The sequence below is a fragment of the Strix aluco genome, chromosome 17 (genome assembly GCF_031877795.1).
Source record: "Strix aluco isolate bStrAlu1 chromosome 17, bStrAlu1.hap1, whole genome shotgun sequence".
Classification (NCBI taxonomy): domain Eukaryota; kingdom Metazoa; phylum Chordata; class Aves; order Strigiformes; family Strigidae; genus Strix; species Strix aluco.
Genome location: NC_133947.1, coordinates 17,531,200 through 17,548,981, shown reverse-complemented (window position 1 = coordinate 17,548,981; position 17,782 = coordinate 17,531,200). Strand labels below are relative to the sequence as shown.

Genomic DNA, 17,782 nt, shown 5'->3' with positions numbered 1-17,782 from the left:
TTTTATGTTAAACTATGGCTAGCTAAACCTTTATCTACAACCTAGAGTATATACACATGTGCTTTAGCATAATCCTCAGTGATCAGAGATAAACCTGTGGTCTGGTGGAAGACTGTTTCAGAAACTGAACATATAAATCACGCTTTTTTTGCAGAGTGGTACATTTATTGGAGAGGAGTTTTATAAAAACTACTTAATCCGTGTTTTATCTGTGGAAGGCATAGTAGAGCAGTGTGGGGAAATTTTTGTTTTGGATAGCCATAACTGTTAAAATGGGTCAGGCAGGATGTAAATTAGTATAACAGGTTTGTTAACGGCTGATCTTTCTCAAGTGCTGCCCTTGAGTTTCTCTGGTGATGCGCTATTACTGTAAGATTTGTGAACCTCACTGGTACTCAGCTCCCATTTCACATGCTAACGAATGTGAGTACCCAAGTGTTAAAGCTGATAAACACCATAATCCTGTGCAGGGTTCCAGGAGCACAGCTCCCAGCCAGCGCATCGCTGCACTGAGCCAGCACAAGGGTTTGTGCACTGTGTGACCAACCTTCCTGCGGAGCTGCTCTGGCTGAAAGAGTAGCCTCACATAAAGCAATACTGAGATTTCAGCCTGTTACGTTCTTTGATGTGGCTCCTGACCGAAAGGAGGGTGGGGCAGCAATGAGCCATCAACAGAAAGATGGGGGGGACAAAGGCTGTTTTATTCCGTTAGTAGTAGGTCCAGTTTAAATGCAGATCCACCAGAGCCAGGATGTCTGTAAAACTTCATTGTTACCTGAAGGTTAGCCTGCTGGTGTCTGTACAAAAGGCAGTGGGATTCGACACTTCACTTGACAGCTAAGCCTCTTAACTCTGAAGTGCAAATAATCCTGCAGAATAGAAGAGGATGTTGCTGTAACTGTTAAGAAAAACAGCCTAGCATAACCCCAAGGCCACTTCTCCGTTCCTTTCCCTGCCCACCATTCCACATCTATTTCCAAAGTTTTAGTAGGAGTTTCTTTTTTAAAAACAAATGAGTTCTTTGATCCAGTTGCCAGCACAGGCACACAAACTGCTGTGCTAGTGGCAGTGATAGGTCTGCACACTTGTCAGAGGCAGCAACAGGAATAGCTGAAGCCAGTGCAGCTCTGAGCTCTTTGTAATGCAGAACCATTGCCTCAATTCCAGTGACTTCGGCCTTAGTTTCTGAGCACTGAACACTAACTGTGAATCAGACCTTTAGGAGTATAGTTTTAGGCTTAGGCTTAGCATTTCCTTTTCTGTGTTTTGCATGTATATCTCCTTGGGTTTAGTAGTAAGTGATGCTTCTGGTGTTTTACTGAAAGATGTTAGTGGAAAAAAATGAGTTCACAGCACACTAATGTTAAATAAATGATTTAAAGGAAAGGCTAGTTCCAATCAGTTCTTTATTTGCAGCCTGTCTTGTGCTGGGCTGTATATCAGAAACCTTTCAAGGCAGCAGATTTCCTAACCTTTGTTAATAGTGTAGCAGCACTTGATGATCTGGCTCTAGCAGCTCCTAAAGGAATAGCCCACAATTTTTGAAGTGTGTTTTTCTTTGCTAAGGTGAAAGGTGAGGTCTGGCTTCCTGAGAACGTGAATTTACCTGTTAAAATGCACCACAGCCTCTGGGTACTCTGATTGTGTGACTTTGGACAAACCTGCTAGGAGCAATACTGAAATCGAGTTGTAAGTTATATTTTTCGTCCTGAGACTGATGCTTCTGGGATTGCATAAAGTCTTTTAAATAGCCAACCAAAAGATATCCCCCCATTGCCTGGATCTTTGCCGGATCCCTTCTGGGGGTGCGTGGTGCTGCCAGGGGCATCATATTGCTGTATGCAGGAAGGGCAGAGAGAGGGCAGGCCAAATTACCCAGTTCCTAGCACTGGTGACAGTCATCTTGGCCCCACCAGTGATTTGCAAATACCCTCCCCAGGCTGTCCCTGCAAAGTCTTTTCCTTTCCCTGTGTGTTCTCTGGGCAGCAGTAACAATGCTGATGGGCAGACCGCTGAGAGTTGCTAAGATGATGATGATGATTTCCTTAGGACATTTTCATGTGATATTAAGGCATGTGCTCTCCTCAGTTGTTAGTTTAGATCTGTTGTGCCTCTGTGTTTTACAGTAGCTAGAGGAGTTATGTGTATCAAGTGGTGACTGAGATAACAGTGAAGTTTTCCTTGCTTGCCCCTGGGGTCTTGTTTTTGCCTTGGAATCTGAAGTAACCCCAAATTAAAGTTTTTGCTTCACTTTAGCAGTGGTTAGTCTGTGTCAGGAGGGGAATTGCAGCAGTTTTATCTGTCACATGCTCTACTGCAAGCAAGAGAGAAACCCAGACGATTTCCTTGCCGTTGTAGATCATGATGGAAATGAGAGGAGCTCCCTTATAGTCTAGAATAAGGTAAATAGATATGCTTGTTATCACAGTCTGAACTATGTTGTTAAACTATTTTTCTGTTACAGTTCACGATCTGCAGAGCTTCGGACTTGATAATGTAAGTGTTCCCAAGATAGTGTTCTAGTTCTCTTGGCCTGTTTTCCTTCTGGATGTGCCTTTGCCACATGGAGATCCTAGTGTAGTGATCTCAGCAGGATTTGGCTTTACGAGTCTGAGCAGAACCTGGGACCTGCTTTCACACAGGGCTCTGAAGTATGTTCTGGGACATCTGTACGTTGCTTGGCAGTCCCCTTCCCCTCTTCCTGAGACGGCCTTGCTCCTTAATCTGTGCTTCCCAGTTTAAGGTTGACATTTTCACAACTGCTTCTGGACCTGTTGGAGTTTACCTTGTGCTGGGAGTAAAGCAGATGATACCCCTACCTATGCCACCCAGTCAGCTGACAGTATGATGCTCCTATGGCAGGGAGAGGAGTGGGTGGGAGAACCTGCACTGGAGATGGGAGGGAAGGGCACTGGGATCTGGGGATTTCCAGCAGGAAAAGGAGAAATTCCACTTCTTGGGATCTCCCATGAATAAAAAAGAAGAGCAGGTGCTTTGGAGTTTATTGTTAGGATGTGCAGAGTAAGGTAGGACCTGTCTCTGTTCCAGAGCCAGGAAAATATACAAATAATTAACTTTAGGCCCCTTAGCTTGCCCCTCGGATGCTGTGCATTTGTTTGAGTTATTAGCATTTCCGTTTCAGATCAATATGACGCACTATATCAAACATCTCTCATTTGGAAGGGATTATCCGGGCATTGTGAACCCTCTGGATGGGACAGATGTCACTGCACAGCAAGGTAAAAGCCAGCTGAGAGAAATCTCTTTTTAAGTGTCTGTATTAATCAGTGTTAGACGAGAACAGGAGTGAAGTTCTCGGTCTTTAACAAGTACCCTGACAGCGTTGAATAAAATGTGGACTCCTCTACCTTTGCTCCTTCTGGAACAGCTGCCTCCATCTGGAACAAATCTGCCAATGTATTTTGGTTCTGTGACCTTTCTGAAAGATCTCTCTTTTCAGTGTTCATGGATGCACAACAGCAGGTACAGCACATCATTATGAAATGCCTACATCAGGTGTAGTTCAGGGAGAGCCCTGTCTAGCTGCTGTGTACAGCAGGAGATAACCAGAAGATGCAGGATAGAGAAGAAACACCTAATAGAAGGTTGCCAGAGAGCCGTGGTGTCTGCCTGACCTTGGTCCAGTAACAGCTGAACAGCTGCAATGAAGTTGAAATATTTCTGATCTTTTCTAGATAGCTCCAGTTTGCTGGCTTGGGAAGGAAAGGCAATTCCCTCCTCATGTTACTGCTACTCAAACTATAATCTTGGTTTATTCACTTAAGCCTTGTGCATTTTCCATGAAAGATCCTGGTCATACTACTTTATGTGCCACTGTGGAGATTACTTATTTTTTTTAGATCTCCTGAAGTCTGTAAAGTTTGTCTTTGCAGGTACTTGGGGTGCTGTTATACAGTAACGCTTGGAGAAGGAAGTCATTTGCTGTGAGGTGGTGATAGATTGTTAATCCTACCTAAATCCATTCTTTTAAATTTTCCACCACCAATTTTAATTCTTGTACCCAAATTGGAGGATGGTGCTTAAAATAAAATACAGAAAAATGAAAAGGTATCATAATGCTCGATATGGTTTGATGCCATTGTTTTTCTGTGGAGTAACAGACTGTCTGAGAGGGGGCCTGTAGCTGGCTGGTAAATTCTCTCTGTAGGCTGAAGTTTTCCATCCTGGTCCTCGGAGAACCAGTTGGCAAATTCTTGAGGAATTAGGACTGAAGACATGCTCTGGAGAAGAAGTGGGAGGAGTAGATTGTAGGTCAAATTTATGTTTATTGCAGACCAGCTAAAGTTATCATATATGAGAATTACTTCTTCTGTAGAAATGGATGAATAATCTTCTCTAAGGAATTTCATAGAAAATAGGTTTTCAGAGCAACTCTACCCTCCCGTTATCCTGAAGAGAACTGAAGGAACAGGCTGGTCTGAGGCAGCAGAAGGAGTTCTCCTGGTTTTTTTCTTCACTGATCCAGATGTTCTTTTTCATCTCCTGATATGATAAAAACCATACTTCTACAGGAATAAACTGTAGTGTTAATTGAAGTTGATAGAGGATACTAATTTAGAGTTGAGTATGTTTTCTTAGGGCTATGCTGTTAAATATAAAGGTTTTTATGTGCTAGAATAAGAATTTTCAAGAAGCTATACTGGTAACAGATAACTGCTTTTTAGAAAGTTTTCTGTTTAGTCAAGGCCAAAATGCCGGTAGTTTTGGTTGGAACATGAACGAGATTCACGTTGGCAAAAGGAAAACTCATGTCAGACATCAATTTTACTGTCCTTGAAAACCTCCAGTAATGTTGTGCAGAAGGATGTTCCCTGACAAGCTGAACAAAACCAGTTTGTGTCTACCTAACCTGTCAGTTGAGCTTTCCAGCTCTTTGCCAGTTATTAATTGTGTCTTTCTGTCTTTGCTTACAGCTTCCATGATGTTTCAGTATTTTGTCAAAGTGGTCCCCACAGTGTATATGAAAGTAGATGGTGAAGTAAGTACCTTTTTTCCCTATTGTTTTGGCAAATGAAAGCCTTCAGACTTTCTCCTCATATTCTGATGTTGACCTTATCTCACCTCTGGTGGAAGCAACACAGTCTGACTTTCTTTGTATCTCCACCCCAGCAAGAATAACAATTTCTGTGGTGTAATGTTATCTGTAATGTTGCAGCAGTGATAAGGCAGATTTCAGCCTCCTCCATCCCACCTAGATCAAAGTGACCATGACATTTTTATAGTGTTCCCTCATGAATCCCTCACAGTGCATGCTCAGGAGAAGTCAAAGCAGCAAGGACATCCTAAAAATGTTCTTTGGAGAATAATGCAAGATCAGCTTGTCTCCACTTTAAAATCTTCTTTAGCCTCCAAAAGAGTGTGGCCCCGCTTTCAGAATATGTCCTTCTTTTGGGACAGGAAGGATAAGCACATTACCAAGGAGATACCAGAGTGAGACAAAGATCTTGAGAAGAGGCACAAACTTATGCTCTCTTCTGAAGCCAGCAGAAAGAACTGTGATTTCTTTCATTCTTTTGGAAGCATTTATTTTGGTTGCTGTCATTCTGCAGGGGACCTCAAGAGCTCTGGAGAAACTCTTTAAAAAACAAACCAAACCAAACCTGTCAGTTATCATTATTTGGGCCCCCATAGTCTTGGGGCAGCAGAATGATGTACACTGTTACGTTTCTTTTGCAAAGAAAACACCAGTAGAGGCAGAAGCTCTACTGTTGTGCAGACTTCACCACCAGTGCTACCCAGTGTACTTTCCTAACCCTGTGAGGAGGTGGCAGGTGCCACGTGCCCCCATACCTCTGAGAACACTCATGTACAGGGTGGCTTAGCTCCCTAGCTGTCTCCCAGGTTTTGGTTCAGTATCTGCTATGCTGTGTGCATGGTCTGTGCCCAGCTTCACTTTAACACCAAACCAGTTTCCTCTGAAGTTAAACCCAAGTGTGGTTCTGGGGCTTGTTCAGCGCCAGGACTGATCTACCTGTGGACGAAACTACACCAGAATTTGACTCCCTTGTCCTGTGCAGTTTTATAATGCTGTGCAAACCCCACAGCATTGGGAACCCTTACCCCCTCAGGCTCTTCACCCAAACTCATGCCACTCTCAGGCCTGTACCACCTACCCTTGCAATCAGCACAACATACTACTGCCCACCCACACCACCTTCATGTTGCTTTCAGTACTCTGAAACGTAAATCACCAGCAGGTTATTAGTTACGTCAGAGGCTGCATAGGAACCACAAATCCGAGGAGCCACACGGCCAGAGTAGACACGATGCAGACATTCAGGCGGAGCTATTCTAGAGCAGTGTGGGCAGAGCAATCTAACAGAATCCCTTGGAAAGGTAGACGTAGTTTGTATTTCTTCACCTGCCCTGAAGAGTGAAACTGTTTGAGAGACTCAGTTCTCATGTGATAAATCTTTATGTGGACCACTCTTTCTTCAGTGCCCTGCCTAGAAAGGACCCATCTGTTCTTTCCTGGAAGTCAGGTGGAAGTTACTTGCTATGAGGTGATACTGTGAGAACCTGCAGACCATGTTTGAAGCTCATTCTGCTTGGATTCAGGATGTCTCTGCAGTTTCTATGGATGATTGAATTTCCTGAAGTACAAAGGATAGTTAACTGGAGCTCTATTCTTACAGCCACTTCCCAGTGTGCCTTCTGTTTCTCTTGATGACATCTCGCATTCTACTGGAGAGCTGTTGTTCAGTTTTCAACAGACGTGTGTCAAAATAATTGCTTTTTATTAGTCACCAGGAGAGGAATCCATGTAGTCCATGCTCATACTTATGGTAACTGTGGATCCAAGTGTCCTGCCAGGTGTATACCAGGGGCTGTGTTACTCATTCAGTACTGGAACCCCCAAATATAGAATTTGGTAAAGAAACTGGATAGTATCTTTCTCAGTGTGGATCCTAATTTGCATCAGATACCTTATTAGGGATAATAGAACATCATTTCATTTTACGGAAATAGAATTTATTTGCTCTAAAAATAAGACTGGTATGAACAAAGTGTGTAAGGTGTGTAGGATGCAGAAGAATGCTGCAGGATGATCTTCGTTTATATAAAGATGGGCAGTCTGTGTCCTGCAGCCCTGGCACTCTCCTGCCTTGATGTATTATTTTCTTTCTTCTCACTCTTGAATATATATGGCTTTCTGACATTGGTGCTGTCTCCTGAAGCATGCTTAGGCAAACTATTTTGGTAGAGGATGATACGGACTTGGGGTTGAGGTCGAGAGGGACAGATTATGCCATTACTTGCCAGCAGAGACCAAAACAGTCCAGCCTGGGGACCGATGCATCACTCATTCTTTGGGCTAGCTGAGGGCTTTAATTGATAGCCTGTAGTAAAAATAGACTTGATCCTGATGATGCTCTTTATGACCCTTTGTAACCACTGTCAGGCCCTCCACAAGGGATTGGGCAGGGCTACATTGATGTGGTTCACTGAAGACGTGTTTTTATAGCCTTTCCTATTCCTTGTTGATAAAACAGACTTTGCTGTGTTTGTTTCCTGCTAGGTTGTAAGGACTAACCAGTTTTCAGTTACACGACATGAGAAGATAGCCAATGGGCTACTAGGAGACCAGGGTCTGCCTGGTGTATTTGTGCTATATGAGCTTTCACCCATGATGGTGAAGCTGACAGAAAAGCACAGGTAAGAGACATTTCAATCTATTTCATTCACCCTCCGCTGACTTTTGTCATTTTGCATAGCTTAAAACTGCACCCTCGCGTAGACATGACAGCGCAAATGCCTGAAAGTCATCCAAGCCCCGTCCCAGTCGGTGGAGAGGAAGAGGCACTCCCAGATGCCCTTCCTCTCTGTGAACATCTGAAAGGGATTGGGGTTTTTCTGATACTATCTGAAGCATTTTAATCCAGTATCAAGATGGAGAAGGAAATTGGTGCAGCAAGCAGAAGTCTGATACAATGGTTCTCGGTTCAGACTAATCTCCTCAAAGTCTTTTCTTAATGGGAAGACTAGATTTATACCATACCCATCTTACCAGCACCTACAGCAGCACCCATGCTGATCCAGCCTCGTTTCTTACTCTGCATTTACCAAGAACTTTTCTGCATGTTGTAGTCAGTGTGGAACCTCTTTCTTCTTTCCAGGTCCCCTGTTAATCATAGGCATGTCATTGCAAGGGATTGGAAGGGGCTGTAGCTGTCTGATCTTTTGGGATCATAATGAGGGACAGTCAACGTCTATCCCTTAACATGTGCTTAGGGATTTAGTTTCTGTGTTGCAGCAGCCTGCTGTGCATTCTCTCTGGGCAGGAATGGATAAAATCTTAAGGATTACAGGTCCGCTCTTTAGGTTTATAAATTCAGTACTTGCCTCCTAGTGTTGCTGTTGAGCTCATTAGAGCACACTGCCCTAATGCTACTTAATGCTGCTTATTAAAAGTATCAGTGACAAACTCCGTTCTGTAGCCAACCGGGGGTATTGTTAAATCTGTTAATTGTCAGCTGTTAGTATTTATATAATGCATACTTATGTGCCATGATAAACATTATTATAATTATGAATTAGTTTTTATTCGTTAATTGTTACTTATCTGATATTGGTATCTGAGCTCACGATGGTTGTTCAAATTGTTTTCCTCATTCTAGGTCCTTTACACACTTTCTCACGGGAGTTTGTGCCATCATTGGAGGCATATTTACAGGTATTGCACCTTTCAATCTTTTTTCTTTCTAAAGTGTAAACATTTGCCATCTTACTCTTTCTAAAGTCTTCATGGCTGGTAATAAATCCCTGTTTGATGGGGAGAGATGATTTCAGCCTTCGTGAGGGGATACAGCATGTTCTGCAGAGCCATGGGAGTGGCATCAGGTTGTAATTAGCACTGCAGACTTTCAAGAGGCTGTAGGTGATGTAGACCTATTATAAGATTTCATTTGATGAAATATTTCATTTCATGATGATGTAGACCTATCATTTCATTTCTATGCTCTAGAGGACTTTGTTTTCAAATAATGTGGTCTTTCACTTACCATATGAATGCATTTGTACTGTTTTCTTGTCCATCCTGGGTCTGTAAGCAGATAGTTACTTTCATGTGGAACCAAAGGTCAGTAAAATCTGTGAACCCAGGTTGCCATGGGCATAGCCATCTCGGAGGTCTCAAACTGTGTTCCCAAACATAGGAGCTCTGGTGAGTGCTCTGCATGGACTAAAAGCAGCCCTCACAGCTAGACGAGGTCCTGGAAGGCTGTTCCTGCAGAGCCATTTGAGTGTCTGGACTTCATTCTCAGTTCTGGCTTCTGGAATAGCTCATCAGTACCTGCTCAGCTCCACACGTGTGACAGGGCCCAGCCTTGGTCCAGCCTTGCACTCCAGCTAATAACTCAGGAAGCTCTGAAACATAGTCAGAGATGTCCCCATGGCTGTGAAGGGCCAGCCTAGAGATCTGGTCAGCAGATCTTACAGCCCTGAGAAGCCCTCTGCTGTATCACCTAACACCTGTGTACATACCTGTATTACATAATACCTTTATCTGCAAGGTTTTCCCATCACCTGAGGTGTCACAATGCTCGGTTAACCTGATACTGTTAAACAGGATTTCTGTGTGTAATAAATTTGATCATTCATATTCATTTCTATGGTTGACTCGGGGAGAGGCTTTCAGATACTATTTTCATGACAAATGCAAGTGCCCTCTAGCACTGATTAGGTTTGACAGCCAGTTCATAGTGTTTGCTGCCGTATGCCGTGTTCAGGCTCTTTATATTCTAGAGGACAGGTCGAATCAGCTGTGTAACAGTTTTTCTGCTACAGCATCAAATTGGTTCCGCAAGTAGAGATAATTTCAGGGCAAAACAACCACAAAAGACAGTCATCTGAAGTGTTACTCAAAGACCAGATAGAATACGGAATTATTTGCCTTACTACAGTAATAAACAGAAGACTCAGTTCCCGTTTTAGCTTCTACTTTTGTCTTTGTTTAGGGCCAAGTAATTGCTTACTTATTCCTTAGATTGAGGTGTTGAATAAAAGAAAAAAGAACATGAAGCTTCATAAAGGCATTGAAAATACCTTCACTCACTAGCGCTGTGTGTTTCCTCCCTGGCAGGAGCTCAGGGTTTCTGTGCCGTGAAAGCTGCCTCGATGGATGCAGGATTGTCTGGGTTTTGTAGTGCAGTAGACCCATTCTGAGCTTTTCTGTGGTCCTAAACGCACTGAAATAATGGGCTGCTTCAGTGCTGGAGAGATTTGGGGAAAATACTGCAGAAAGAACTAAAGGCGTCTGGTTTTTTTGCTTTGTGTCCTTGGTGGGGTAAACATTGCAGTCTCTGGTAAAGGGCATCCATCAAGGGCAGCATCGGGTAGAGCAGCTTACTTTTAAGGTCACTGTGAAATGAGCAAGAAATGGGAAACATGCCCTTGGCAAGCTGGGTCAGGGCAATGACAGGGCATAAAGCTCTCAGCATCAGCTTCCTCTCCAAACTCTTCTCACTCATGAGTAACTACACGTGACTTGGCCTGTCTCATCTTTACTTCTCTAAGAGAGATCTTTCTGTCCTGATGAGATGAGGACCTTACTCTTCTGAGCAGCAGCAGCTGTTTTCTGTCTGGGGGAGCTGGAATTCCATTCCACTGGCAGAAGGGTGTGTGTTTTCTTTCCCTGGGAGTTGTTCTCTCTTTGAGGCATGTCTGGCTTGATCCATCTGTTTTTTCCTTTTAGTTGCAGGATTCATTGACTCCTTGGTCTATCACTCAGCATGTGCCATCCAGAAGAAAATTGAACTTGGGAAGACCACATAAAGAAGCAATGACCTCACCCCACAAAAAAAACTACAGTGAGATAAACAGGTTTTTCAAAACACAGGTGATCTTAGTGCACAAGAGAAGAGATTTGGAGTTACCAGATGGCCCGACCACTCTTATTTTACAGTCCCATTGTTCTTTATTTGGCATTAATTTGTGGATGGAGCTGCTTGAACCTTGCTGCTATAAAGATCAGCCATCTTGTCTGGTTGTGCGGACCCTACTGTAAAAACCCTTTTGTGTCAGTCCATGTTCATCTCGTTCTGCCCCCCCCTCCAAAAGAGATGCTGGATGGAGATACTGCATTCTGTTTGCCTCCAGGAATAATGTACTGTATAGTCATGAGACCTGGAATGAAGTTGCCATCAAATAAGCTTTCTAGCAACACCATCTAGCTTTTTAAATTGTTAAATGTGTTTCTGAATGTGCTGATGCTGTATGCCAGACCTCTGTGAAAATGTGCTGAATCCCATGCGCTTTCCCTCCAGCTGTCCTGGGCAACGTGGTGAGACCTGGCACTTAGGATGTGCTTACTGTACCGTGGGGCATTGCAGTTGCTCCAGATGGCTCTTCCTACAAAAGGTGCAAGTTGATGTTTCAGCAAAAAAAGTGTTTGGAGTTTTAATTAATTTTTAAATTGGATTGTGCTTTTCACTTCCCCCCTCAAATAAAAGTCCATCCTCTGTGTGTTTTGGTAAAGCATTTGGAAGAATAATTAAATTATTTGAACTAATCCTGGTTCTGAATTGGAAATTATAATTAAAAACCACACCTGCATTGTGGTGGTGGGGTTTTTTTTCTTTTTGATGATCTATGCAAGTGAGTAGAGTGCTTGCTATGTGAAATTATAGTGGGAGAAATGTGAAAATAATGAGGAAAAATAAAATATTGTAGATTCCTGCCTCATTTTGAGGCAAAAGTGACTCATTACTCTTAAATCTCAGCTCTGAATTTGCTTTGGTGTTGACTCTAAACTTGGTCCAAGCAGTTGGTCCAACATTGCACAGTGTGACAGACACAGGATCAATTAGGGAGAGAAGCAATTTGAAGTGTGGGGAAGGAGACTCCAAAAGTAATCTCCAAGCTAGAATACTGAAAAAAATGGGTTTAAAAAAAATACATTTCAAACAAGGATATTTAATTAATCTATCGGTTTAGGATCATACAGTACTACTACAGTGTGAGGAAGGGGATGTAGTATCTGTATGTTTTATCAGGAACAAAAGGACCTGAACTGTATCAATCACTCAGCAGCTTTGTAACTAAATTTGAAAGAATAAGGAGGAGGGGGAAGATGAATGGAAATACTGCAGCAAGCTTCAACCCACAGTTTAAACAATTACCTGCTAATTGCTTGTCTTTTTGATAAGAAAGCCAGGTTACCTGTAAACCTCAGAAAGCATTGGAGAGCATTGCCCACAGCACTGCTTAGCACCTAGAGAAAACAGAGGGAAGGTGAAGGGGCAGGTAGGTGCAAGACTCGTACTCAGTGTGGGAAACTGGATATAATGGAGATGAGAAATAGAAAACATACAGAAATGGAGATTCCACCTGGAGAGGTAGAAAATCAATGAAGCTAATAGTTAAGTGGGAGCTTATGCGTAGAAGAGATCTGGTGATTTTAATAGACTGGAAGACCAAGTGACTAACAGCCATGGAAAAGCTGAGTCTGATTCAAGGATGCGTGTTTGTGATTGAAAGTGGGAAAAGGCATCCTGCTAACCCTGCTGTGGAGGAGAAAACCTTTGGGGAGCTCAGGCTGCAGGGTCTGCAATCTTGTTCTGCAGGGTGGGGCTAAGGTAGATGGTGCTGTCTTTTCAAAGCAGTAACGGCTCAGAAAGTAAAGCAAATGTTAATAATATTCACATGTGTTTTCAAAGTTTATTCAACATAAGATCATTTCAGCTGTACTTGAGTGTCATCTACTGACTTAGCATGCTTGGTTTTTTCCTTTCTTACTCATTGATACAATTTTAAAAATATTTCCTTAGTTATAAAAAGGAAGGGAAGATGCCCCTCTCCCCCTGCCCAAACAAGAACTATGAACCTCCCCCAGAAGCCATCAGTGGGTGGAAGTGTCAGCTCTGTCATGCAGCCAGCCACGTTGGAGCACCTGCTGTCACCACCCACCATCACCCAATGGTCACCCAATGGCTTTGTGGCCACTGCAGGCACAGGCACAGCAGCTCATGGGCTCCACACCACTTCCAGCCTCACTGTCTCCCCTTCCTCTCTCCCAGCCAGTGTGGGTAGAGCCATGCCCACCCCATGTCCAGTCAAATGCAGCATCCGTGGTGCCATGGGAGTCTGTCAGCTCCTGTCACCCACAGTACCCAGTGGGTGGGACCAGCACAAGCAACACAAGACCCTGGGGATCACAGGGTCTGTGAGCCTGGGCACGCGCCGGAGCTGGGGGGAGAGGGAGAAGCAAGGTAAAGATCTGAGGCAGCTCCTAGCAGTGCAGGGGGGCTGCCAGTTCCTGCGCTAACAGCCTGACTTCAGCTTGGAAATGCATCATTTGTAGAATAAAATCCTGCCTTCAGCTGCCAGTCTCTCAATGGTGCTGAATTCAACATCAGCATCATGGACCCTCGTCCTGCGAAAGGCTCCGGACCAGCGGTTCTTCTCCCAGTAATGGTGCCAGTTTCCTTCGCTGTCTGCTCCAAAGCCAAACACGGAGACCTGCGCACACGCCGGTGAGAGCCGTTGCTGTGCAGGCGCCCGCTCGGGCTCAGAGCACACAGGCGAGCGGAGCGGCGGCGGTGTGGTGGCAGTGCCTGGTCCTGCTGGCCCCACTCACCTGCTGGCAGAGGTGCAAGGCGAAGAGCAGGGCCGTGAAGCCAGTGGAGGGGTATCGCCCATGGCGCTGCGTCCAGTTGTCATGGATGTACTTGAGGAAAGCCGGGCTCAGGATCAGCACCTGAGTGGGGAGCGGACGAGCCATCGGCTCACGGTGCTGCGAATGGGACAGCCAGCTCTGGCCACCAGTGCAGCCACCAGCTCTGCCCCTCACCAGCTCAGCCCACATCCCACTAAAAAAAAACCAGCCCAGTCTCTCCCCAGAGGAGCCCTACCTGCGCAGGAAGAGCTGGAGCCCACCAAGCCCTTACCTTGTTTCGGTCAGCTTTGATGAATTGTTTCACTCTCATGTACGTGCTACAAAAGCCAGAGAACAGCAGTGAGCATGGGGCGCTCCTGCTACCAGGGCCTCTCCTTTGGAGACAGCTGGTTTGCAGAGGGTGCCTGTGTCCGCCAGCACCTGTCCCCATGGCACCCCCAGCCCCTTGGCTGGCCCAGCAGCATCCCCTGGCCTGGCTCTGGGAAGGGACACATCAGGCCCATGGCTCCACAGTGGGGACAGTCACCACCCCACCCATGGGCGTTACAGGCCTGCAGGATGCCCAGACCCTGCAGGGACAGGTCAGTGCCCACTTCCTCAAGCTGCAGTTCAGACAGATACCAGGACCCTCACCCTGGGGCCCCTCCTACCCTACCAGGACCATGGTGCCAGGACCCCAGTGAGGCACCAGGGTGCCCAGGACCACCTCATGCCTTCCCCAGGCTCTCCAGCACAAGAGCTGTCGCACTCTCAAAGCTGACGCACTGTGTGAGCTCGCCGGTGGAAAAGGCACTGGCCAGCCACTGCAGGTCCAGTGGCTTGAAGGGAACAAGGACGAGGTGGATGTTGGGCCCAAGGTTCACTGCGCTCTCCGGGTACATGAAGTGATGGGTTGTTCTCATGCCAACATCCAGCTCAAAGCCAGCGAGCTTTGCTCTGTTCATCCTGGGGGACAACGGGAAGGCACGTACCAAAATGAAGCTGCACGCTGTGCCAGTTGCAGGCTGCTGGTCCCACCAGGCAGGGACACCAGCTCATGCTGGCCAGCAGCAAAGAGGGGACATGGGCAACGCAGGGCTGGTATGTGCCCCAGGGTGGGGGCTCCAGGGAGCAGGGCCAGCAGCCCCCACCTCACCATCGCCCAGTTTGTGTTGGCAGATTTCACAGTAGCCAGGGGCTGGGGCATGCCAGGGTCCCAGGGAGACAGGGAGGGGCCAAGCTCCTTCAGGTCACCCACCTCAGCACCCAGTCATGGGCATCAATCCGTAGCCCGTGGCCGGACCCCTTCAGCCGCCCGGAGTTCCCCACCACCGCGCAAGTCCTGCAGCGAGATGTGTCCCACATGCCGCTGGTTGGGGCCCGGAGGACAGTGAAGAGCTGCTGAATTATGGCCTGGAGTTGGCCACCACTCGAGGGACCCTGCAGGGTCTGGGGGGGCAAGGCAAGCAACAGGCAGCATCAGCCCCCCACCAGTACCCCCAAAGAGGGACAGAGCCCCACTCCTCCCAGTGGAGCCCTGGGAAAGGCATGAAAAAAACCGATGGGATATTAGGAAAAGGGTGTGGGACAGCCCCAGGGCAGGGAGGGTGATAAACTGGGGTTCCTGCACCCTCTTCACCCCCCATCACATCTGTCCAGCTTGACCTTGGCCCTGCCCCACCACAAACAGATTTGGGGAGCCCGGGAAGAGCTCTGAGCTCCTGCCCATGCCCTGACTCACCAGCCACCACTGAACCACGTCGGAGGAGAGCTCATGGGCTGCGCCCGTCAGCAGAGGCTCCACGGACATATTATAGCGGGCACTGAACCATGCGGAGCTGTTGGTGCTGGCGCCGCAGCGGGCAGCAGGGGTGTCGAAGAGGGAGGGAGCCCAAGGGAAAGGGCCAAGGCCATCCGTGGGGGCTCGGAAACATTGCCACAGGACCAGTAGCAGGCACAGGGCCAGCACCACCCGCGTGCGCCTCTGGCACAGCATCCCTCATGCCACCTGCAGCGAGATGTTACAGGGACAGTTGCAGTGGCACCACAGGACCCCTTCCCACCCACTCTCCCTGTCCAGCCTCCTGGGACACCCCTTGGCTGCTCACCAACCCTGCAGAGACCTGAAATAACCTGGTACATATTTCCTTTTCAAATCATTCAATGGCTTTATTGCTGTGCTCTGCTTCTGGCACTGCCGCAGTTACTTAGGTCCAGGCAGGGCCGGCTGGCAGCATGTCCTGTAAGAGGTTCTGCTCTCTGCCTGCAGCACTTTTAAGGTCTGCAAACTGACCTGAAAACAAGCAGCAAAGCGTAGTCACCAAAATCCAGCTCCCCTCCAGAGTGGCAGCTGCCCACCCGCAATGCTCTTCTGCCAGAAGCGAGCCCCGCCGCCTCCTCCCCCTGCATTGCAGCGGTGCGGAGCAGACACTGGGCACAGCAGCCCCTTGACCTCTCCGCCGCCACCAAGCCCACGCAGGTGCCCTCAGCCGGCGAGGCACTCCCTCCCCAGCAGCCCTGGGGTTTTGCAGTTTCAAGGGCACTGAATCGTTGCCGGGAGGAAGGAGCCTGAGGTAGTAACTGCCATCTGTGTGCATGAACCTCTCTTAAATACCCACATTTAAGTGACATTTCTGTTCTCCAGCTAAAAGCACTCAAGTAAGCCTAAAGTCAAAGGGATTTCTCATCCTCAGGGAGTTCACAAAGTGCTCAGCCTCTCAGGACCTGGCTCCCGTGGGCCAAGGCAAGAGTGAGGAGCAGGGATTGAAGGGACAGCCTCCATCCCATGATCAGAAGCTACTGCAGCAGGTTTGGGGGCAGGGGGAGGTCCCCTCTGTACTGGAAAAGCTGAAGGACAGAAACCCCCTCCTGATCTCTCAGGAGTACCCGGTGCTTCCCTCGGTCCCCCGGGTGCTGACGTAGGGCCGTGGGTCAGCACAAGCTTAATTTCTCCACATTAACCATTTTCTGTAACTCCTGCAGCACGGACATACCTGCTCGCCACGGTATCCAACCAGCTGCACTCAAATCTGACCCACAGGACATATACCTGACAGCAAAACTGCTGCTCCTGGGGGTCCAAGCAATGAGCAGAGACAGAAGATGGGGGGCTGGGGGTGGGGGGGGTGTGTGGGGGGGGGGGTGTGGTAGTGTTTGCATGATCCCAGGTGGCCCCAGCAGGATGCGTTCATGCTGCAAACCTGCCCTCTCAAAAAGCGACTGAACCATAACCTCTTCTTGAAGGGAAGTGCAAACAATCTACCACTAGTGCACCCGAAGTGCAGATGTGGGTGCTCCCGAGCAGGAAGTGGCCATGAAATGCCAGCTGTTCACCCCGCAGGCTCAGGGGGACCCCAAAGGTCCCCAACATTCTCCCTGATGGTGGCTGTGGACCCCCATGACTGAGTCTTTTTCCCTTCTGCAGCAGCCGTGAGCATTTGCCAAGATGGAGGCAAAGAGCATCCATCTGACATGCTGGTCAGGCCAGGAACCAGCAGTCCCCTGGGCTGGTTCAGGCACTCGTGGAGCCTCAGGGTTTATTAAGCTGCAGACCTGGAGGGGGACGAGCTGGCTGGCAGCTGCATGGCCGGTGCCAGCAGCTCCATTAAGCCCTGAGCCAAGGGTCTCGGGCCGTGCAGTGAATATTTCATGCAGTCACCTCTGACCAGGGAGGGCAGGGCTCTGGATAGGCAGGATTGAGCAGTCCCATCTCCCTGCCTGTGCCCATGTGCAGCCCCTGCTCCATGCCTGGGTCCTCTCCACCTGCACCTGCACCCCCACGGTGGCTGAAATGATCCCCCCTGGCCCTGAGCCCAGAGGTGCCCTCACCTTGGCGTTCCCCAGCCCCGTGTCATCAGCCACAAGGCACAGGGCCACAGCCATGTGGCTGCTACATCAGGCTGCACCCAGGAGCCACAGACCTGTCCCCATCCTTTCTCAGCCCCAAGGGACACCAGCAGGAGCTCCCCAGACCCACATCCAGGAAAGAGACCCTCATGGCTCTTGCAACCCCCCCGGTCCCCAGCCAGCTGTCCCCAGGGCCCCTCACCTCCTCAGAGGAAGCGCCACTGAGCAGGGCCAGGCGATGGCGATGCTCCCGGGCTTGGTGGCCTCACCAGTGCTTGTTGCAAGCTGCAACAACCGCCACAGGAAGAGGAAGTGTTACAT

At 47.8% G+C, this 17,782-nt stretch overlaps 2 protein-coding genes across 5 annotated transcripts in view; one reads left to right on the top strand and one right to left on the bottom strand.

Moving 5' to 3' along the window:
* ERGIC3 (ERGIC and golgi 3) overlaps positions 1-11,580 on the top strand; it is a 29,240-nt gene extending 17,660 nt beyond the window's left edge. For both annotated transcript variants that reach the window (XM_074843424.1, XM_074843423.1), the window contains 6 exons: positions 2,465-2,496; positions 3,143-3,239; positions 4,935-4,999; positions 7,541-7,677; positions 8,640-8,695; positions 10,715-11,580. In XM_074843424.1, coding sequence (XP_074699525.1) covers positions 2,465-2,496; positions 3,143-3,239; positions 4,935-4,999; positions 7,541-7,677; positions 8,640-8,695; positions 10,715-10,794 — 467 coding nt within the window. In that variant the 3' untranslated portion in view covers positions 10,795-11,580. The remainder of the gene's footprint in view (positions 1-2,464; positions 2,497-3,142; positions 3,240-4,934; positions 5,000-7,540; positions 7,678-8,639; positions 8,696-10,714) is intronic.
* Positions 11,581-12,649: 1,069 nt separating this feature from the next.
* LOC141931388 (CMP-N-acetylneuraminate-beta-galactosamide-alpha-2,3-sialyltransferase 2-like) lies at positions 12,650-17,751 on the bottom strand. Of its 3 annotated transcripts, none has more exons than XM_074843425.1 (7): positions 17,664-17,751; positions 15,357-15,623; positions 14,874-15,064; positions 14,402-14,581; positions 13,908-13,953; positions 13,598-13,717; positions 12,650-13,479 (listed from the first exon to the last, which is right to left on the bottom strand). In XM_074843425.1, exons 2-7 carry the CDS (start codon positions 15,609-15,611, stop codon positions 13,312-13,314), a joined length of 960 nt encoding a protein of 319 aa, XP_074699526.1. In that variant the 5' UTR covers positions 15,612-15,623; positions 17,664-17,751; the 3' UTR covers positions 12,650-13,311. The 3 variants fall into 3 exon arrangements, with proteins under 3 accessions (XP_074699526.1, XP_074699527.1, XP_074699528.1); XM_074843426.1 differs by having other exon boundaries at positions 14,874-15,016; XM_074843427.1 differs by lacking the exon at positions 14,402-14,581.
* Between the last annotated feature and the right edge of the window lie 31 nt (positions 17,752-17,782).